Genomic DNA, 22,099 nt, shown 5'->3' with positions numbered 1-22,099 from the left:
CTACTCCTGGAGCCAGATTCTGTTTTCAGACTGCCCTCAGGAAACGAGTTATTATACAGGCTAGTCTCCCACCTTCTGATAATCTAAATAATGTGCCCTGTGGTACCAATTTGGCCACTTCAAATTCAAAGAATCCTCTTTTGGTCTCATCTGTAATTACTATTCTTCCTTACCCCAACTCCCACCAAAGCCCCCAAAATTAACAGCTAGAACTTCTTCCCCTTTGACTGCAGCTTCAGAGGTCAGGGGTCCACTGAAAGAAATGTTGATATCCCAGAAAATCACTGCAGCCACATCATCTGATTGCCTGAGGCTGCATTACTACGGTTTCTTGTCAATCTGCCCTTTTGTGCACCCTCAACAAGAAGGTACAATCCCCAAATAAAATCCCCATCGGCACCCCCATTTGTCTTCGCCAACATCATTAGAAGCACATGACGTTAGTGCAATATGATAAATGAAACATTTCGCACTTCTGTACCTGCCAGAGCAAGAACAGGAAGTGTGGCGGTGTTGCCCAACAGGGGATTCATTTTCAGCTAAGACACCACACTGGAAGGGACATTACATAACAAAAGGTCTTTAATACCATCATGGAGTTCAGAATAGGTATAATATAATAAGTATAATATGGCAGGGAGTCAGTGTTATGAGATCAGAAAAAGCTGCAGACTGCAAAGGCAAACCCAAGCTCTCCAGGAAAACTATCATAACCACAGGTACTGGAGTTAGACAGGAAAACCTGAAGCGAAGAGCAACCCAGTCCGCTCAGCACAGATAGCTGGACCAAGCTGGACCACGGAACACCACACAGATAAGGAGGCTGCAGATCAGAAAAAGATGATGCCATCTCCGGTGCCACACTGGGTCTTACCAGGTCATCAATAACAAGGACTAAAGAGTCCAGAAGCTCTGTATGATTTTCAGAGGCATCATCACACTGTACACAACTAGATACAGAGGAAATCTACAGTCAACCTAAGTGTGGGCTCATTCATTCTCAAGACTAATTTTTTTTTCATGAGGTTCTGAGTTTAAACGGCCTCCAAGCAATGATTTTGCAGATAACTGTGACACAATTCTAATCCTAATGAGTCACAAGTCTTGAAGATGTTCATATCCTTCTCTTACTCTAAATTCCCCTTTATTGCAGTGAGCTGTGATCACACCACTGCACTCCAGCCTGGTGACAGTGAGACCCTGTCTCATAAATAAATAAGTTCCCCCTTAATAAATCTATCCTAAGAAAATAATTGACATGTGAACAAGCATATATGCAGTAAGATATTTATTGATTATAAATAAATATGTGTGATAATCCTGTGTCTCACATATATACAGGTATACGATTTTTTGCCTTCCCCTCTGATACACGAAAGGGAAATCATCTGCAGCCAACATTCATAAACAATGAATTCTGTCACCCTCCCACTACATGAAGACTCTCTTCTAAGGCACCTTCAACTCCTGGTTGTGCACAACTTTTCAAGGTAGCTGGTTCCAGAGCTGTACGTTGTCCATTGTAGCGACTTTCTTCCTTCAAGCTAAAAATCCACTCCCTTGGACATTTGTATCTTGTTCCAAATTGAGATTGCATACATACCTGCCATATGATAGTTTCAAGAGTTTTACCACACTCTCATTCCTCATGACAACCTGAGAATTAATTATAAGCCCACAATCCCTCATCCATAATTCCAAAATTTAAAAAAAACTCTGAAGAAACAATATTTTTTATAACTTTGGCCCAAAACCTGACACCTCAACCATCATGATCCTATTTATAATCTTTATTTATCTTATTTAGTGTGAATATTCATACATCTAACTTCAGAAGTGTTGATGCGTTTGATTATAGGGCACTGTCCTGAATCCCACTGGGGTATTCCTTAATACAGGATATATATATATATATATATAATATTCCTTTTCTATAATCTGAAAAAAACTGAATTCTAAAATATCTGTCCCTAAAAGTTTCAAATAAGGTATGAGGGGTCTGTGTGATTATCCTTGAAGTCTGAGAGACATGAAGAGACTTGTTAAGGCTCTTTATCACTCTAAAGTCTTAGCTGTCAATACTATTCTATACTGCCCTACAGGTTCATACTGAGAACCTCATGTTCTCTGGATAAAAAGATCCATCTGTTTGTTACCCTCATGCTCTCCATTCAGATCACTCTCAGATACCCTACAGATGATCTGTCTCTCACGCCACACCAGAGGCAAATCCTATAAGCAGGACATGGCCCAAAGAGCCCAGTCCTTAGGCTCACCATCTCCATCCAGGACCCAGTTGCCATCCATTTTCCTTCAGTAAATTTTAGACTCAGTCTTTCTGAGTCAAAAGGAAAGACCGACCGACTTAGTGTTGGGGTAGATCAGTAGGGAATTTAGGGATCTTAGGGAATCATGACAATCAGCCAGCAGAAGAATGTATGGGCTTCTGACTGAGGAGTAATCAGACAGAAGTTTTCACTCCCAATTTCCCCTGAGTCCCTCTCCCAAAAGTCCTAAAGAGATCCTCCTCGTCCTTTTTTTTTTTTTTTTTTGTATAAATTCAAAGGGTACAAGGGCAATTTTGTTATATGCAGACTGCACGGTGGTAAAGTCACCACAGTCCACCATCCCTGCACCAATCTCATTCCTCTCCTTCTCATTCTGGAATCTCCTTGGGATCTGGATGTACACCATTCTCTCTCAGTCACTCTCACTGTCTCTATATCGCTACATCTCTGTCTCCTTGCGCCATTTGTCAGTTTTATCCCATATCTGTGTCTCTTGTTCTTGTGTATGTCTCTCTCTTGCTCTATCTCCACCTGTCTCACTCAGAATTCCCTGGAGAGAACAGAGGTGCAGCTATACTACACCAGGTGACCTCTTTTTGTCAACCATAATCAAAATGTGCTAAAGGGGCATTAGAAGGAAGGGATTTGGTTTCACTTGTCTTAACAAGAAACTTGGGGTTTCTGATTTGGCTCATCGTGGCTCCTCTTATCCTGCCCATTTCCTTTTCACTAAACCACTTAGTACTTTCCATCTGGCACTCACTCCTCCCACCACACACTAAAGTGAGCCAAAGGAATGTATTAGTTAAAGATTCAGTCCAGCAGACTTTTACCTGAATCCTAGATCCTCTATAAACTCATCATATGCTTTGAAATAATTATTTAACCTCTCTGAGCCTATTTCTTTACTTGTAAAATGAGATAACAGTAGTAACTACTTCAAGAGGATACCAAATGGATTAACTAATATAATGAATTCAAAGTATTTGGCACAGCCCCTAGCACAAAAGAGCTCAACATTAATATTTGGTATAATTCCTCTCCTGGAAATATTTGATATTAATTCCTCTCTTGGAAAATAGGACCACACCCACTGTAAAACCTTTGCTCAAAGACCCAGCACCCATATCCATAGCTCTATCTAAGGAGACCTGCCCTCCCGAGGCCAGTTACATCTCCTTTAGGAAAACTTTCCTAACGCTCTTTCCCACCACTGCAGGACCTTTGCCTATGCCCCCACTCATACCACCTCAGCCAGCTCAGATGACAGCCAACTTTGTGGGACTGCTCTACAGAGCTATGCAGGGCTGGGCTAGGCAAGGATACCACCTACACAAAAGAGGTCTTCCTGGGCACAAAGGAGATTCTCCAGAAGGACTCAGAGAAAGGACTCCTTGAACAGCTAAGGTATGGAGTAGAAAAGTAACTACAGGAAAGGCTCTCTAGAATGGTTCTTCAGCAAAACACAGTTGAGATCTCTGGGCAAAGATGCAAAGGAGATAACATATAGCTAATATTCCAGCTTTTATCTAGCTACTAGGCACAAATCAGACTAGGACATGGAGTGGAGCATGAAGAAATTTTTCCTCAAATTTACCTGCGTAATTCTGCCTTCCTGAAGATTCTCTCGTTACTAAGGCAACATTATCCCAATTATATTCTTACCCTCCACATTGTCACACTGCTGAGCACAGCAACCTCCTACACATTTTCCTGGTTTTCACTGCAATTGTAACCCACCCATTAATAATGGTTTTCAACCTAAGTTATGCATTATAATTGCCTGAAGAGCTTTTAGAAATTGTGATGCCCAGGCACACCCCAGACCAATTAAATCAGAATCTCTGGCACCAGTAATTGATCCAGGCACCAGTAATTTTTAAGCTCCCAGGCAATTCCAAAGTGCAGCCAAGGTTGGGAACCACTGCTTGGTTCTCAGTATAAGTCCTGATCTACATAGTCATGCATTGCTTAACAACAGGGTATGTTCTGAGAAATGCATCCTTACACAATTTTATCATTGCACAAACATCATAGAGTGTGCTTACACAAACCTAGATGGTATAGCCTACTACACACCTAGGCTGTAGGCTCTAAGGTATAGCCAATTGCTCTTGGGCTACAAATCTGTACATGTTACTGTAGTGAATACCATAAGAAATTGTAACACAATGGTATTTGTGTATCAAAACATACCTAAACATAGAAAAAGTAAAGTAAAAACATGACAATATACTCTTATGGTGTCAGACCACTGTCAGTCACATATCATTTTCCAAAACATTGTTATGTGGCTCATGATTGTACTTCTCCCATGTCCTTTAGGACCCCAATCCAACCTCACAGAGAAGCATCTGCAGCTAAGATAGTAAATTGCTTCAGAGATGCTGCTGAAGGGAGGAGAGACCTGATCCTGTTTCCTTAAAGAACTCAGACCAAGAACTACACACACACATACACATATACAAACACACCCTAACAGACACCTGCATTTTCTTTCCCTAATGCAGGAGGATGGATAAGTGACTCAAGAGTATGAATTACACGCTGCAGTGAAGCTAGGAAAGTCACTGTCCTCCCCCTATCCAAGGCACAATTATCTAGCAGGACCTCTATGATGTCATGCAATGGCTTAGAGCCCAAGACCTCAGGTCTCACCTCCCTGGGCCACCTGGGGTTCCTGCAGCAGCCACTGCCCGGCCCAATCCCTCCCATACTCCACCATGTTGGTGGGTACCCCCCACCTGCTGACATTGGATGAAGCTGATGCCACCTGGACCCTCATCAAGGATAAGGTAGGTGAAGTAAGGAGGCTAAAGAGGAAGTAACAAAGTATGACCTCCATGGGTCTGAGCAGCTTGTGAGTAGGAAGGGGTGGGAAGTCTGAAGACAATAATAACCAACATTTACTCAGTGCTTCCATATGTGCCAAGCACTGCAGTAAAGTTATTGGCATGGACTGCCCCCATTTAATGACAACTGTAAAAATAGTAAAAACGTTCACTGAAAAGCAGTGTATAGGGAATTATGAACAAAGAGGAGACACGCTAAGTCAGGGGTGAGACAGGAGATCAGGAAGGCTTCCTGGAAAGAGTGACATTCTAGCCAGGCAAGCAGGAGTTATTCACACAAAGAGGGAGAGGAGAACCTGACAAATAAAAGGTACTTAATAAATATCTGAATTAATGAGAAGGGGGGTGGTGAGTATATAATAATTTAATAGTAATTAAATGTAGAGCATTTGTAAAAACAAGGAGAGGAAAAATAATAATTCATATTTGAGAACTCCTAATAATCTTCTAGAGCAGAGTTCAAAGAAGCAGTAGTAAAAATAAAGCCAAAGAGATATAAGGGCTAATCTTAGAACCTGGACTTCCTACAGAAGCAGCTTCCTATAGAATCTGAATTTTATCTGAAACTCTTTCACAGATCTCCTCCACCTTAACTTCCACAAAATAAGAAATTTGGATTTTGAGGCAGATTTTTATATTTTAAGGAGCAGGACAATCTCAGCTGTATCTGGGTTGCAGGTATCCAAAAATCCTACCAAATCACTTTTCAGTTGCAGGTTGGATGGCAGGAAATTTCAGATCAGATAATTTAGAATCAGATTCTGACTATGTGATTTGAAGGAAGGTGAATTTATAACATTCATAGAAGTCAGCCTACCAGGCTTAAAAAAAAAAAAAAAATCTTAAAGCAGTGCCTACCACACTCAAAGAAGATTTAATGGCATGCTGCTTCCATTCCAAATAGGGTAGCTGCTTACCACAAAGGCCAGCTTCCCAGAGAAGCAAAATCAGGAGAACTCAAGGTCTTCCCAAGTATTAGAGCAACTGGTTTCAGCAGTGTAGAAGGTTGGTCCTGGACTAGATCAAGCAGAATTAGACTGAAAACAAACAGAGTCTCCCACTATTAGAAAGCTATGCCATCTCTGAGTATCAGAAAAACTCATTATCCTATTTAAACTGAAAATTGTCAGGAAAATCGGAGTAGAGATATGCAGGATAAATCACTGGCATTATGGGGCAAATTCAAGGATTAGGTCACCTTTAAGTGACCTGGTTTCCTGTGTCCAAAACCACTGACAGTTTACTGAACATATGGTAAAACATTTGGCTAAACAGAATGTGGCTCAAGAACTCCACATTCAGAATTCGATGGAACCAAGGGACATCTAGGAAAACAATATTCCACCATCACTTTCCTGGGATGCCCCTGGAAAACCTAAATTTGTGGGCCTAAGGTCCATACAATTTCTATCCAGAAGCAAAAGTTCTGTAGGAGCACATAGTAGTCTTAAATGGTGATTCTACCAAGAACACAGTCTCCCTAACAAAGAACCGCTGAGCTCCTTATTTTTCCTATTTTAGGATAACCACTGGAGCTGTCAAGGTCAGGGAGAGTTAGAATTAGGCAACTTAATGCCTGTCAGCATATAGGAAGAGCATATGGGGAATAAAGAGCCTCCAGGTAAACCAAGATTCACCCTTTTAGCAGAAACTTGGATAATAAGCACCAGGTATTTTAAATGTCACACTCCTATCAGAGGGGGCTCTTCAACAGACACTCCCATTTATCTTACTTGTGCAGGATCCTTGACACCAAAGGAGCAGTTACGGTGAGATTCTGATGTCATGCTTGGTGCATCTGATTTCATGGTCATGGCGCAAGCATTGCATCCAAAAATGTCAACCCACCAGTGTTCTGCTCTCTCCCCTGGAAACCCCACTGGTCCTTCTCAGAGCCCCACCCAAAAGGAAGCGTTCCAGTGAAGCAAAGGAGAAGGAATAATGGGAAACTCTCCCATGCAGACCACAAAAGAACATCAGTTATTCCTTTGGCCAGGTGACAAGACAGTAGTCTACAAGCTACCTCAGCTTATCCAAGGTGCAGATGCAACTCCATAGTTAGCTACCTTCCTCTTATGCTAGGAGGCAGTACTTCCAAAACAGCTTTGTAGCAAAAAGTAGATCAGCCTTAAGGAGCCACTGGTGAATTCTGCCAGAAGGCCAACAAAGAGGGCAATGCCATCAGTACGGGCATAGCCATGCGGAATTTGGGCCTGGAGGTAGGGAGTAGAGTACAGCACTGTAAGCACTGGGCTCAAATATACGAGATGCCCTAAGAGGAAACTCTGTGTGCCCTTGCTCCCTAGTAGAGCAGAGAACCAGAAACGTCAGCCACAAAATCCTGAATGGGTTGAAACCATACTTAAGTACAATTACTAGACAGGCTCTTATGTTTCCCAGTTAGTCATGAAAAATAAACTTTCCAGGGTTACCAACCCCAAAAAGGCCATGACAAAACAACAAAACACACACACACACACACACACACACAATTAATTAAAATCCCTGAAAGCATACTTTAACTAACATTATAAATATGAGGCCTCAAATTCCCTATAAAAACTACCCCTTGCAGCTAGGGTAGAAGGTATATACTATGAGGTAACAGACATGGTAAAAGAATGGACATTCCGAATCTATTTCTGTGTAACCTACTATTGATTAAAGACATCACCCATGTAACCAGTCACCTAAGAAGAATCCTTGAAGATTCTTTTTTTCTTTTTTGCTTGAGACTCTGTTGAGTGCAGTGGTGCCATCTCGGCTCATTGCAACCTCCGCCTCCCAGGTTCAAGCAATTCTCCTGCCTCAGTATCACAAGTAGCTGGGATTACAGGTGTGTGCCACCATGCCCGGCTAATTTTTCTATTTTTAGTAGAAACAGGGTTTCACCATGTTAGTCAGAATGATCTCCAACTCCTGACCTCAGGTGATCCACCTGTCTCGGCCTCCCAAAGTGCTGGGATTATAGGCATGAGCCAGCGTGCACCGCTGAGGATTCTTTTTTCCATATCTCCTAAGTGACCAAGTTCTACTAATTCTATAACCTAAATATCTCTAGTATCTTCCCCCTCTATTTTAGTTCAGGACCTTATCATGCCTTGCCTGGAGTATTGCCATACTCTTAGCTCATCTATCACCCTTATTTTATGCCTTCCTATTAAAAATTAGCTTTCTGGCCAGGCGCGGTAGCTCACACCTGTAATCTCAACACTTTGGGAGGCCGAGGCAGGTGGACTGCCTGAGCTCAGGAGTTCAAAACCAGCCTAGGCAACAGAGTGAAACCCCATCACTACTAAAAATACAAAAAATAAGCCAGGTGTAGTGGTGGGTGCCTGTAGTTCCAACTACTCAAGAGGCTGAGCCAGGACAATCACTTGAGCCCAGGAGGCAGAGGTTTCAGTGAGCCAAGATCGCACCACTGCACTCCAGCCTAGGCAACAAAGGAGACTCAATTTAAAAAAAAAAAAAAAAATAGCTTTCAAAAACACCTATCTGATCCTGTTCCTCCTACCCAGAGCCCTTCAAGCAGCTTCCCACTGCCTTCAGGGCAATTCACTTGACACGCACACAAGCCTTTCATAATCTAGTTCCTGTGTGCCTTTCCCTCTTCATACCATACACACAAGCATTATAAAATTATGTGTTCCTAAATGTGCCCCCCTTGGTTTATAAATTCAAGTTTTTTCACTGGCTGACTCTTATGCCTGAATTGACCATTCTCCTACCTAGATAATTCCTTCAAAACTCAAGTATCACCATCTAGAAACCTTCCTTGATCCTGTTTCTATGAAAGGTAAAGACTGTTCAATCACTTCTTGTCTCCTTCACATCTTGCTTTCTATTAATATTTTACATAGCTGTTTACATTTTTGTCTTCTCCATTAGACTAAACTATATCAGGACAAAGACAAAGTCTCATTCTTTTATGTTTTCCCATTACCTAGATAGTTTGACATGTAGACATTCAAAGTTTTGCTGCAGGAGAGCTGGGAGATAAGCAGAAAGCACAAATCTGAACACTATAGAGATATAACTGAACAGTGAACACTGGGGGTCAATTTAAAGTAGGCAACCAGTTAACTTCTGACCCTAAGTCCCTGACCTATAAACTGGCCACCTGCAGGTCATCGAGGAGCACTTTGGGCCCAATGCAGTAGCAGTCCCTTTCCTGTCAGATGCAGTCTGCTATGACCTACTGGGTGTGCTGGTAAAACAGTCCCGCCCAGCCCATACCCGCCTGGCTTTGCCAGGTCGGCAGGGTCGGAGGGCACTGAAACCAGTGGGGCCACTACCAAGCCTCCTGGAGCAGGCAGGATCTGAGGGTGCCTTCGCCCACTGCACTCGGGAATACTCACCAAATGGCCAAGCAGAGATAGCCTATGAAGAGATGCGAATGTTGGATGGGCAGCCATGCAAGATCCGCCTACATATGGGTGGCCTGCGCAAGAAGGTTGCCTTCCTGTTGCTGCCACCAGGGCAGGTGAGCCTACAGCAGACTCTTTCCTGGCTCCGAAGCACCCACAGCATCTATGTCATCTACCAGGTCTTCTCTTGTTCCTGGCTGCAGCTGGGGCTGATGCCTACAGCCCATGAGCCCCAGCTCCTCCAGCTACATCGGTCATTACCTGTTGCCTTCTCCTGCCTCAAGTTTTCACTGCAGTCCAAGGGCGTGCTGGGACCACAGAAGCCTCTGACTAAAGACCCATTGCTCCATGGGGCCAACTGGGTCAGACCCAACCTCAGCATCATGCCACCTCTGGCCCCCACATCAGCACCTGCTGATACACCTGAAGCTGCTGATGTGCCCCCACCTGTCCCAGCTCCACCTACACCACCTCCCCAGGAAGGGCCAGAGGGCAAACCCACCAGATTCTCCTACAAGGGCCGAAACCCCTTCCGGAGGGGGCCCCAGATACTGTCAGGTACTGCTAGGGGGAAATGATGATGAGATGGATGGGAGGGACAAAGCGAAGGAGGGAGAAGGCATGAGAATTAAGTATGTGGGGAATCCATTACTCAGCACAGGGCTCTGGTGAAAGAGATGGAATGAGGGAGTACGGGGAGGGTGAGATGGAATGAGAAGGCCCTGGTAAGGGGATTGGGATGGCACAGAGGACCAGAGGGAAAAGCTAGGGAGGAAAAAGACCAGCTATAAGTCAAGCTGTGACTATCCCCAACCCTGGCAGAGAACTGGCTCTTCAGCCCCCGCAGCCCTCCACCAGGAGCCCAGGGTGGGGGCCCCAGGGACCCCGACGGGCACTCCATGTCCCTGCCCCTGCTGCAGGGTCTATCCTCAGAGTTCGACAGCGACGACTGAAGCTGAAGCAAAAGATTCCGGGGGCAAAGCCCCCAAGATCTGGCATAGGGGTACTGGTCTCTAATAAACATCAGCTGCTGCTCCCCCAAACCATCCTGGGCCCATGCTGCTTATTCCTTCTGGGATCCAGAGAAGAGGGAAGAGTCCCTTCACCCTCTAAGGGCATAAGGGGTACCTTGAAACCTTGGCAGCAATGTCCTCACCAAAGAGAAAATACTCCTGACCACCTCCCCCACTATATACAACCTTTTCTGGGGCCCCAGCCACACAGAAAAAGAATGGGAAAGAAAAATGAGCACAGAATAGAGATTTCCCTTTTATACATATTGCAACAAGTTCTCCATAAAACATTCATCTGAAATAAATTAAAAAGTCCTTTTGCCACTGCCTCGAAACATAAAAAGGAGCCTGTGCCCTAGCCCCAGCCCGGGCCCAGGCCACCCATGGCCCTGATTGTCCATGGAAGAAAGTTAAGGATTGAGGGGCCCATAGCCTGAGATGAGAGGGCCAGATCCTTCCTCTGAAGTCTCCAACAAGAAAGGTGAGGTGACGGCATGAGCCTGGGAGATGGCAGCCAACTCCTTGAGAAATTCAGGGAAAATGACTGCACAGTAGACAGCATTCTTGACTCGAAGAGCCTCACCTTGGCGTTCAGGGGCCCCGCCCCGGGCAGGTAGAACTGGAGTTGAAGCCCCAGGGGAGCCCCCACTTAGGCCAAGTCCTGCTCCGTCTCGCCCAGGCTGAAGGACCAATTGTGCCGTCTGCCGGGCCCTGGTTGGACTGTGTGCATGCCGCAGGAGTAACTCCCCCAAGGATGGCCTCCGGCTCTTCACTGGGAATAAACAGGGGTATCATGAAGGTGCTGGGATCAAGGAACCTCCCTTGGACTGAGAGGGGAGATTCCCCCACCCCCTAGGTTCTTGGACTTCTCCTTTAGGGTTCTGAAGAAATGGAAAAAAGGACAAAATGGACCAGAAATGAACCTCAGGTACCATTTCCTGTCCCATCCCTGAAGTTGACTCTGAGGACTAGAGTGAGGAGTTCTTTCTCACTCTAACACCAAAAATACTACCTGCCCAGCCTTTTTCCCTCTATCCAGCCTCCCCACCCAGCCAACCATCCTTCTCAGTCTTTAACCAATCAACACTTTAGCCACTTCATTCCCAATTAAGATCATTCCTTCTCCATGCCCTCTGACCCTGATGAATTCTCCTCTTTCCAATCACTAATCTACCACCACCAAGCTATTTCTCCTCTGTCTACAGCATGCCCTGATTTCATGCTTCCCATCACCCTTCCGAACCAGTCAACCACCTCTTTCCCAGCTTATCTGTAACACCCAATCCACATCCTCTGCTCCTACAATACCCACAGGGGCTATATATGCAATTATAGTTCAGTGACAATTTCACTTCTGTCATACTCTACTGTCCCTCCAAAATCTGCTCTTCACCATTCACCACTTCACCATTCACCAGTCCCTGTCCTGCACCAAAGCCTCTCTCCCACTGGTTGCAGTCAATTTCAAGTCAGCTTAGACTCAAGTGAGCCATTCAAAACAATGTCCTCTTGCCTCTAACATTCTGCCTAGATTTCTGGGTCTGGATCCATATCTACTATAAAGGCCTAGATTCTAATAACAATTCCCATTTCCTACATCTAATACTGGCTACAGAAATACTATACCGATCTATTAAATTTGGCATTCAGAGTCCTTCACAATCAGGCTCACACTGCTACAATTTCTTGTCAAACTCTCCACACCCCATCTTGCTTTTGCATCCACATCTATCACCCTGGAACCCTCCAGGCACTTTTCATGCACCTGTAGCTCTCTCTGCCTAAATTTTCTTCTCCCTAATTTTTTCATCATTCTAGGTGAAATTTTATAATCCCCACTTCTCTAGGAAGCCTCCTCTTGATTTGTCTTCCACTGAATCCCAATTTTACTTCCCTTAACTCAACATACTTAATTTATTTCTATGTCTTCTACCTCACACACTAACCTGTGAGCTTAAGGGCTTAGACTGTGTCTTGTCTACCTTGTCTACCTGGCCCCTCTACAGTGACCCCAGCACCAGAACTGTAGAAGGAAGAAATATTTACAATACTAGACCATGAAGAAATCATGCAAAAGAACTTTACCTGAGACTTCACAGCTGTGCAGTAACTTTTGTGGTACTCTCTTCCCAACCCGTACACTTTTCTCATTAAGCCTCCACCTCTGCTTTCAGCGTATCATTTTGCCTTCTACTTTGATTAGTAAATAAAGAATGATGTGAAATCCCTTTCTCCTCTATACTTCACAACTACACTGGCACCTGTCAGTTCCTTCTTGCTCTCTGCTCATTTTCCTCAAAGGGAGAAAAACAAAAAGCCTTTTCCTGTCCAAAGTTAATCCTTTTCTATTGTTCTAGATCCCATTACTCCCAACACCTTTAGGACCTTCCTACTTCTGGTATTACATTCCTCTAGTCACTCTCCAGATTGTACATTCTTTGAAGGCAGAAATTACATCTTGTACCTCCCTGAATTCCCTGTACCAAAGACAATGCCCGGCACACATGGCAAATGTTCAAGATACTTGTTAAGCGAAAAGTCTAGATTTAAAACTTCATAACCACATTTAATTCTTCCTCCTTCCTTACACCACTCACCAAACTCTACCAACACTTCCTTCTCATTTCTGCCTCATTAAATGCTTCCCTTCCATGTCCACTATTCTAATTCAAGCCTCCCTGGTAACATCTACATATGGCAGAAGCCTCCTGATGCTTCCTGACTCTTTTCTCCTAGCTTGACTTCATCTGAGCTAACATAGTAATCTCTCCACTTCCAGATTTAGAACTTCCAGTGGTTTTTCACTGCCTAAAACATCCCAACTTCTACTCTGAGAAATTGAGCTCCAGCCAAATCTCTCTAGCCTTACTACCAACTATTCCACCATCTTTTAAATCCCCTACTCCAACTAAACAGTCCAGGATCTCTCCTGAAAAAAAAAGATTCCCCACTCCTTTGCCTACTTAAGTCCTACCCAGCTCTCAAGGCCCATGTCAAATGTCATGTCCTTTACAAAGCTGTAATAATATCGCAACCTAGAGACTACTCTGTCCTCTTTCTTGTCCCCAAATTCTAGAGTAGTTTTTGCTAGAACTTCTCATCTGGCTCTTAATAGATAGAACTATGTTCTATCCTCTGACCAGAAGCCTGAAAACAAACATGAAGACTCAATTTTCTATAACTCACCAGGTCTTGGCACAACATTTCACTCTTAATAAGAGCTCAATTAACCTGGGTTAATAGGCTATTTAGGGAGGGCAGGTACAGGTGTGGTGGGATAGGCCTCACCTAGGGGATCAGAACGGCGCGGGGCAGGTCCTGCTGCAGGGCCCTCAGCCCAGTCCAACTTGCCACGGGCAATGAGGTACTTCTTGGCTTTGGATAGCAGTGCTGGGAAGTCCTCCTGGGAAGCCGCAAAGTTCTCAATCTTATTCTTCACAGAGCCCAGCACCTATGAAGCACACCTTCATGACATTTCTGAGCACCTCTAGACTGATACAGTCCTTTCTAGTCCCACTGGACCTGTTCCCAGCCCACCCACGGTCACTCCAGCTGCGGGCCAGGCCCACCATGGAGCCTGGACGCACCCACGCATGCATGCATCGCACACCTGCAGCAGGGACTTGACACTGGGCTGGAAGACCATGTTGGTGTTGAGCAGGAAAGAGCGGAGCAGGGGCTGGGGGTGACAGGCCAGCTGGGCCACCAGCCCCGTCAGCAGGAAGTTGACATAGACGGAGTTCTGCAGCATGTTCTCGAGTTTGGCAAAGAGCACAGCCATGAAGGCGCCTGGGTTGGGGGGGAGGTGGGCACAAGGATACAAGGCCTGAACACAATGCACGTCACACGCATTCCTCCCCAAAACAAGAGACCCCCACCAGATGAAAATTTTTTGTATGTCAGCCTCTGGGTATGTTTAAATATCCTGTGGCCACCTATTCTGGAGGAAATAAGATGGCAGACACCATATGGACCCACAAGATTCCAGATGCCAGCTTTACACACATTCAAGCTGACGAGCCAGATCTTAGGCTCTGAAGTCTGAGAGATCTGGTTTCATTGGCTTTGCCCTTTACTAGTTTGGACAGGTCAAAACTTTCCAAGCCTTATTTCCTAGTTCGTAAAATAGGAAAATATACCTACCTCATAAGGTGATGAATAGTTATCAATATAAAGCATTTAGCCTCAGATATGGCAAATTTTAAGTGTTCAATTACAATCGTAGATACAATTACATACTCTGTTTTTATAAAAGACTCACCCAAGAGGCACAACAGAAGAACAAATAGGTTGATAAAGTAACTAGGTCCAAAAAGAAATAGGTTCCACAAAAAACGGAGGATAACACTAAACCTGCTCAGAAAGAAAGCTAGAAGACGGTGTTGCAAAGACAAAGTAACTATGTGAGCCAATTTAAAGTTAGGGAAAAAAAATCTTTGGAGGACCAGAGAAGACATCAGTTTTGTCTTTCAGAAGCTGGGAACCAAGAAGGTGGAACAGAATATGTAGTAAAAGGATAGCTTAGTGCAGGGGCAGAGAAAACTGACTGAGGACAGACCCTTTGGTGGGAGAGAAGGGAAGGGAAAGGATCAGTATTATCCACTGGGAAAACTGACCTCAGCTAAGCCAGATCACCAGCAGTAGGCCTCTATAGCCATCAAGTCCTTCTGATCAGTGATTTTTTTGGCGAAAGGGAGTATATCTAAGAACTGTACTATGAATTGAGACAGAAGAATGATGGAGGGCAGGATGGAGTGAATCCTGAAAAAGATCCTAAAACATTTTTCACTCCAGGGGCACATGTCTAACATTAGCTTCAAAACAACTCTAGCTTAACAGAGTCCTAAGATACCCCATAATTTTGTCCTATTCCTTTCATTTCCTGGAATTTTCTTGCCCAAAAAAAAAAAAAATTCGAAAAGCTCAGATAAGTTTACCAAAGGAAAACAAGACAAAAGTTCAACTAATACTTCAAGAGTGTGGTAAAACCTGCACGTTACCGCCTGGTGGTACTGAGCTGAAAGGAATAGAGCAGAGGCTAAATAAATGGAAAGACAGATTTTTTGTAGGAGGCAAGAGGGAATTGGCACAACTCCATGGCAGAAGCCCTGGTGCTATATGAGCAGGATGGCCAGCATCTCCCAGGCCGTCAGGACATGAACTTATCAAGGCATGACAATCTGACTATGAACCTATGAACAACTGGAAGATGAGTGTTTGCCTTAGTCAACTTAAATCTGCTATGCACCCAGAGATCCTAGTGAAAAGCTACCACTTGCTGAGTTCTCACAATGTGCCATAATTGTAGTAAATGATTTATATGCATCTATAGCAGAGATGGAAACGTAAGGTATGCATAATCCAAGGCCTGTGATCTTAGCCTTAGCCATTATTTCTCAGAGGTGGGTTTGTTTTTTGTTTGGTTTTCTGGTTTTCCTGGCCTGAGGTTTGGAATGGCGGGGCAAGCTGGCTCTCATACAAAAACAAAGAGGAGTTAGTCCAACCACTCAGATCAAGTCTAGCTCCAGGGCATCCTTGAGAGTCCAAATGAACTCCACCAGGGAGCTCAGGGCCACGTTTTGTCATTTGCCTTCGAAGAGACTGCACCCCATCTGCTTAAGACAGTCTTAGTGCTAGTAGACAGTCATGGTAACCAAGAAGGTACAAGGAAGTGAACGGGAAAAACTTGAAATCAAGTTCTTCTTTAAAGAGATGGGGAGGAAGGAGCTGAGTAGGGAGAAAAATACCAGAAGGTTAACCCTAGGCCCCAGGAGAGCTGACAGAAAACCGAATACCCAGACACACTGGAGGGAATGGCATAGAGTGTTTACAGGTGCCTCTCCATACAGGACAGCACATATATCTTCCATATGGTTCAGAAATATTGTTGTGATTCACCAGGAAACACCAAACACAGAATATCCTAATTACAAATCACAGGAAATGGCCAGACTAAGGAAAGAGGAGGAACATGCACATAGGACAGACATACAAGGCTCAGATATAAGTCAATACTCAAACCAGCACAAGCATGGAAGACATACAGACAGACACAGGGACACAAGTATGACATGACATGTATCTGGAAGTGATGCAAGCAGGATGGATAAGGGACTAGGCAAGTACACAGAAATGACATGGCCAAGAGGTCCAAGAAACCAGCACAAACATGTCGAGAACATGCAAAGAGTACACAGAAGGGAAGGCCTAGGCTAAGTAGCTTACCAGTGAAGGGCTGGCTTGGCAGTTGGTTGAGAGTCCGCAAAGGGCTGCTGAGGAAGGGTCCAGGGGGCTCAGGGGGACAGGTGAAGCTCTCATAGGCCTCCTCCTCCTCAAGGGGCAGTGGAGGTTCTAAGGGGGACTCTGAGCCAGTTCCCCCATTGCTCAATGCCACCTCTAGCTCCCGGAGCTCCTGCCCAAAGCCCTCCAGTCCTGCCATGCCCTCGGAGGTGCCCTCTAGCAGTTCCCCAACTCCCTCCTTTGGCACCAGACGAACCTTCTTGGCCCCCTCAGGCCATGATCCTGGCACTCCATTGAGCTGGAGAGGGGGCAGGTGACCAGGGCCCTCCCCTGCACCCCCAGCCAGCCCCCTACTCCCCAGCTCTTCCTTCTCCCCTTCCCCCACATTGTTCCTGTCCTCCTCAGGCAGTAGGCTGCGTTTCTTAGTCCGGGAGCCAAAAGGACTGGGCTCAGGAGAGGGCCGCTCGCCATCATAGGGGGCAGACCAGGTACGACAGGCTCGGACACAGCGATCCACACCACGACGTGCCTCACGCAGATACTCCAGGTAATTGTCTTCCAGCTCTCCAGGCTCCTCTGCAGGGGTAGGCCATCGGCCAGGGCTGGAGGCTGGGGATGCAGAAAGCCCTGGTGAGCAAGGGGCTGGGCCTGGAGACTCAGAGCCACCCAGGCTCTGCTGCCGCAGGAAGAGAGCCAGACGAGATGGTGTGGAGGGCCGGGGTACTGTCACCACAGAAGAGGAGTCCACACTTGGGCTTCCAGGACCTGCAAAGGGAAAAAATATAAGAGAAATCAAGGAGACATAGGTTCAGGAGGAGAGATAAGACACCTCGAGAGACTAAGAAAGAAGACAATAAGAAGGCAGAAACACTGAACCTATTCAGACAGCTAACTCTCCAACCTCCTAATTAACCTTATCCTCATCCACCACTCCCACTCACCACCATCACCACTGAAGAAACAATGGAAACAGGAAGAGTATACGACTAGAGAGAAGAACAAGAATAGCTTTGCCCAGAAGTCCCACTCTAATTTTCTTTGGTGAGTGTTAAGGATCCTCCCTGCAAGACACCCTCATCAACCTCCCCAAAGACAGAATGTCATTCATGGCCATCTTCCTCCCCTCACCCCAGCCCATCCTTGTTACGCTCCCCCAGAACCCAGGCCATACCCGTGATGTCCTCCCTTCTCCCTGTCTCTCTGCTAGGCCCACCTCGTGCCCATGAGGCATGCTCTGGACGAGGTGGGCTGGGGGCGTGGTGCCGACAACAGCGAGGGATTAGGGAGAGAAACTTGTCAGCTGCTCGTCCATATAGGTCTACATCACGCACAGCTGGCTTCTGGCTCAGCATAACGTGGTTACATGGAACAAGATACCTGAGAAAGACAACACAAAGGGGACACAGGGTAGATCAGGAAGGAAGGACAGGGCCTAGAAGAACATCAGGCCAATGAAACTGTATGGTTAAGCCAGGCTCTAAGTGGAAACTCATGAGCAACCCCAATACAGCCCATTGCCCCAGCAATGCACAAGACTCTGAGGCTTCAGGGTCAGCCATCCCTCAGCCCTGCCCCAACAGATACCTGAGAACCAGCTGCAGCAGGACATCCTCACAGCTGAGGTTCAGGAGGGTCCTGAAGAGACTCAGAGAGACCATGCAGAGCTGGGTGGGGGAGTGGAGGGGAGGAAGGGAGTCACCATAAGAGCTCTCTGCCCTCCAAGCCATTCACCAAATGGGAACCCCCCAACCCCAAGTTGGCCAACCAACCACTCCTAGAGGAACTCCTAGAGGCCCATGCACCACGCATAGCACATAAGTCATTCAAGTATTAGCTAGATGATCACAAGATCTTTGTGAGCAAGACTTTACTGTTCATACAAATGAAGCATCTCAGACCCAATGGACTTCTACAGACTCTCTAGCTACAAATACCTGGTCAGCAGAGACTCCAGCAACACTTGAATGAAAGTCCATGAGAAGAGACTCTAAGAAATACTGTGATTGAGTGAATGACTAACAGGACAACAGAAACATGGTAATTAAGTGAATGCCTGCCAGAAGGGACTGTAGCAACACAGTAACTGAATGCCTACCAATAAGAAACTAGAGGAAACCCGGAAGATTCCCAACTGGGAAGTAGGTGGGGCTGCAAATATGAAGTCTGAGTCACCTCTCTAACACTAGTGTATCTCTCAGAAGGCAGGATGAAGAACAACTCAAGGGCAGCTGACAGGAAAAGGAAAAAGTAGGTGGGTCAAGATTAAAGGAAACCTTTAATTTTAGAAAAGGAAGAAGGTTAGTTCATCTCTGACTAGGCAAAGAAAACACAAATGTAACCTCTCCCTCACTTCTCTGAATCTTCCTAGCACTATCTCTAAGCTTCCCTTATAGCAAGTGTGTCAGAAACCTTGAGCTCCCTGAAGATAACAAATGGGTCTTGGTCTAGGGCACTACCTGAACAGTTTAGGCATTCATTATTTGCTAAATGACCATGAGAGAATTAAAAGTCAACCACACAACAAGAAAAACACATGATAGCAGTTCACATTTTGAACAGCATGGATGTTCAGAAGGCTATCCTAAATGACCACTTTAGCTACCAATGAAAAAATTCAGACTCACTGAAAAGTAGTAAGTAGATAGAAAAGTGGTCCCTCAAAGATGTCCACATCCTAATCTCCAGACCCTAAAAATATTTCACCTTATGTGGCAGAGACAACTTCGCAAATGTGATTAAGATTATGGAATTTGAGATGAGATTATCCTAGGTATCCACAGATAATAGAGATCCATAGGTATCTATTATCTATGGATGAAAGGGGGCCATGAGCCAAGGAATCTGGTTGCTCTACAGGCTGAGAATGTTCTTCAGTTGTCAACCAGCAAAAAAACAGAGCTCTCAATCCCACAGCTGCTAGAAAATTAATTCTGCCAATAGAAATAAGTAAGGAAATGGATCCTCCCCTACGGCCTCCTGAAAGGAGATCGGGTCTCAGGATGGGATCAGACACAGATCCCATCCCCCCAGATTTTGATTTTAGCCTGGCAAGATCCATGTCATACGTATGACCTACAAAACTGTAAGACAATAAATCTGTTTTAAGCATTAGGTTTGATAATTGGTTATGACACAGGCTGGTTAGCCAAAATTAGTCACTCTATCAAGGCACACAGGCTATATAAGTTACAAAGTCAAGCCAAAGAATCAAGCTTGAAAGGACCACAGTGGAAAGGAAAGCATCTGCATGTTCAACATGGGCATCCTGAAATTAGAAGAGATCTGTTCCTCCAAGAACCAGGAACCAAGAAGAAATATCCCAAGAACATGTAAGGCTCCTAAGACCAGGGGACCAAATGGGAGCCTAATAGAAACAACTACTAAAAATAAATGAAAGATAGCGAGTAAGAATCAAAATTAGGATAAGTTAAGACAAAAGGAAGATGGATAGAAACAACAGATAAAACCTCAAAAAGAAAATCAACTGTCTCTAAACATGAACAGGAAAATCTGAGGCCAATCATGGCCTAATTTCAGCATAATGAGGGAAAAAAAATACTTCTGGTATCTTTGTAAAATTAAAGCTTTAATACCTATTCCCTATTGGTTCCAATAAATCTTAACCCAAGGCATCTATCATGATTACTTTTTGGAAAAGTTTAAAAATACACATGCCCTGAGCCTACTCCCAAAGATTCAAGAAATCTGAGGTACAGCTCAGAAGCTGTTGTAGTTATTAGTTGCCATCTTCAAAGATTCATAGATGTTTCTAAAGTATACACTTGGTTTGTAAACACTGGTTTAATCAATCAGTCTGGAATATTTCTTATACACCCTAACTTAGCTTCAGAAACTGCACCTATACAAAACACAGCTATCCAGGAAACTGACCTGGAACTCTACTACCAAGTACCTCATTATCTCGAAGTTTTCCAGAGCCCTTAGTGATGAAAGAACTTCTATTTTAAACACATGGATCCAGGGAACTTTAACTTATAATAAAAAAAGGAAGCAAAAATGGTCCCAGAGGCAAAATAAATGCCATGAAGTCCATGGCAAAATTAATGCTTTATTCTCCTAGAAAGGCTTAAGTCTTTATAACTTGGAATCTATCCACTCCCATGTTATATATATTTCTATTTGTTAATATCCAAAGTTCTTGCCATGATCTTCCAGGTCATGCATGATCTGAATTTTTCTCCTCTATTTTTATCTCATTCCTTTCTTCCCCTTGCTCACTACACCTCTAGTCTTTCATTTCCTCAAACATGTTAAGCCCTTCCCCCATTTGATGTCCTTTGCATGCTGTTCCCTTTGTTTTTCTGTTCTTCTATTTGATCAGTAAGTTAACTCCTTTATAATCTTTACGTCTCAGTTCAATGTCATCTCTTCAGAGAGGTCTTCCTTGACCACCCTATTATTTCTAAGCAGGTTTTTCATAACCCTGACCACAACTTATTAATGTGTTTGCTTGTCTGTCTTCTCCACAAAGTAAGCTTCAGGAAGTCAGCAGCAACAATGTCTACCTTATTTATCATTGTATCTCCAGTACCAGCAAACAGTATGGCACACAGTGAATGTTCAATAAAAATGTTTAGAAAGAAGGAGCGAAAGTAGATAGATGGGTGGATGAGTGCTCCAAGTAATAGTTCAAAAGCAGCAAATCCAAAGAAGAAAGAAGGTAAGCATATCAGTAGCACCTGGATCATCTATCAAAGCAGACACACAACCTAAAGTGCTCTCAAGTCACCCATAGCAGGCCACAGAGTGACAAACAGTTTAAGAGAACTCAGGCCAATACTACATTACAAACACAGTACAGTAGCAAAACCTATAGTCATGATGAACAGCCAAAGTCATCCAGAAAAGGTGACTGTGTTCTAGATTCATCTATTATAAAAGCAGGGGAATAGATTAAAATATGTACCCGAAATGGTTAAAAGTTTAATGCTGGAAAGTTAATGCCACTTAATTTTGAGGTGACTGCTGGAGATAAAGGTAAAAGAAGGGCAGGAATACCCTCCCAGAACAAAGGTCAGAGAGAGAAGATGGCTCATCCAGGTAAGCCAGGACAGTGGTAAGGGCCATACCCGGGAGTTGCTGCCAATACGGGCAACGAGGGTGTCGAGGATGGTGTGGGTGTCATGCCGGTGCAACAACAGGAATCGCAGGAAGGTACGGAGCAAAGCAGGCTCTGAGATACTCCGTAGGAAAAGTTCCAGATAGGCGGTACTGGCGATCATCTCCTCCACAGAGGTCTGGACAAAAAGAAGGGAAAGTCTGGAAATGTACAGCTTCCCTGCACATACAGGGCCATGCTCCCTGGATTCTAAGACAAA

The 22,099-nt window shown here is 44.6% G+C and overlaps 2 protein-coding genes across 41 annotated transcripts in view; one reads left to right on the top strand and one right to left on the bottom strand.

Moving 5' to 3' along the window:
* Positions 1–1,273: 1,273 nt before the first annotated feature.
* The window catches only part of FHIP1B (FHF complex subunit HOOK interacting protein 1B), a 32,722-nt gene continuing 11,896 nt past the window's right edge, over positions 1,274–22,099 (bottom strand). For 11 of the 40 annotated variants that reach the window (XM_065528665.2, XM_065528671.2, XM_065528670.2 and 8 more), the window contains 7 exons: positions 21,851–22,018; positions 18,345–18,424; positions 17,932–18,137; positions 16,746–17,525; positions 14,131–14,309; positions 13,809–13,971; positions 10,764–11,292 (listed from right to left, as the gene is read on the bottom strand). In XM_065528665.2, the coding sequence (XP_065384737.1) occupies positions 10,931–11,292; positions 13,809–13,971; positions 14,131–14,309; positions 16,746–17,525; positions 17,932–18,137; positions 18,345–18,424; positions 21,851–22,018 (1,938 nt within the window). In that variant the 3' untranslated portion in view covers positions 10,764–10,930. Of the gene's footprint in view, positions 1,604–10,763; positions 11,402–13,808; positions 13,972–14,130; positions 14,310–16,745; positions 17,526–17,931; positions 18,138–18,344; positions 18,425–21,850; positions 22,019–22,099 lie in introns of those variants that run through there. The other 29 variants (XM_074014508.1, XM_074014511.1, XM_074014512.1 and 26 more) reach the window with 10 other exon arrangements.
* On the top strand, positions 4,953–10,460 carry C14H11orf42 (chromosome 14 C11orf42 homolog). The gene is made up of 3 exons (XM_005578817.4): positions 4,953–5,083; positions 9,267–10,065; positions 10,330–10,460. Exons 1-3 carry the CDS (start codon positions 5,012–5,014, stop codon positions 10,458–10,460), a joined length of 1,002 nt encoding a protein of 333 aa, XP_005578874.3. The 5' UTR covers positions 4,953–5,011.

Source organism: Macaca fascicularis, chromosome 14 (genome assembly GCF_037993035.2).
Source record: "Macaca fascicularis isolate 582-1 chromosome 14, T2T-MFA8v1.1".
Lineage (NCBI taxonomy): Eukaryota > Metazoa > Chordata > Mammalia > Primates > Cercopithecidae > Macaca > Macaca fascicularis.
The sequence above is the reverse complement of the archived record's forward strand: the minus strand, read 5'-3'. Positions and strand labels throughout refer to the sequence as shown.

What these genes read in the sequence shown, in the direction of transcription:
- C14H11orf42 (XM_005578817.4), top strand. Translation starts at nt 5,012, where the DNA reads ATGTTGGTGGGTACCCCCCACCTGCTGACATTGGATGAAGCTGATGCC. An exon ending in GGACCCTCATCAAGGATAAG is followed by an intron (nt 5,084 to 9,266) that starts GTAGGTGAAGTA and finishes GGCCACCTGCAG; the next exon opens with GTCATCGAGGAGCACTTTGG. An exon ending in GGGGCCCCAGATACTGTCAG is followed by an intron (nt 10,066 to 10,329) that starts GTACTGCTAGGG and finishes CAACCCTGGCAG; the next exon opens with AGAACTGGCTCTTCAGCCCC.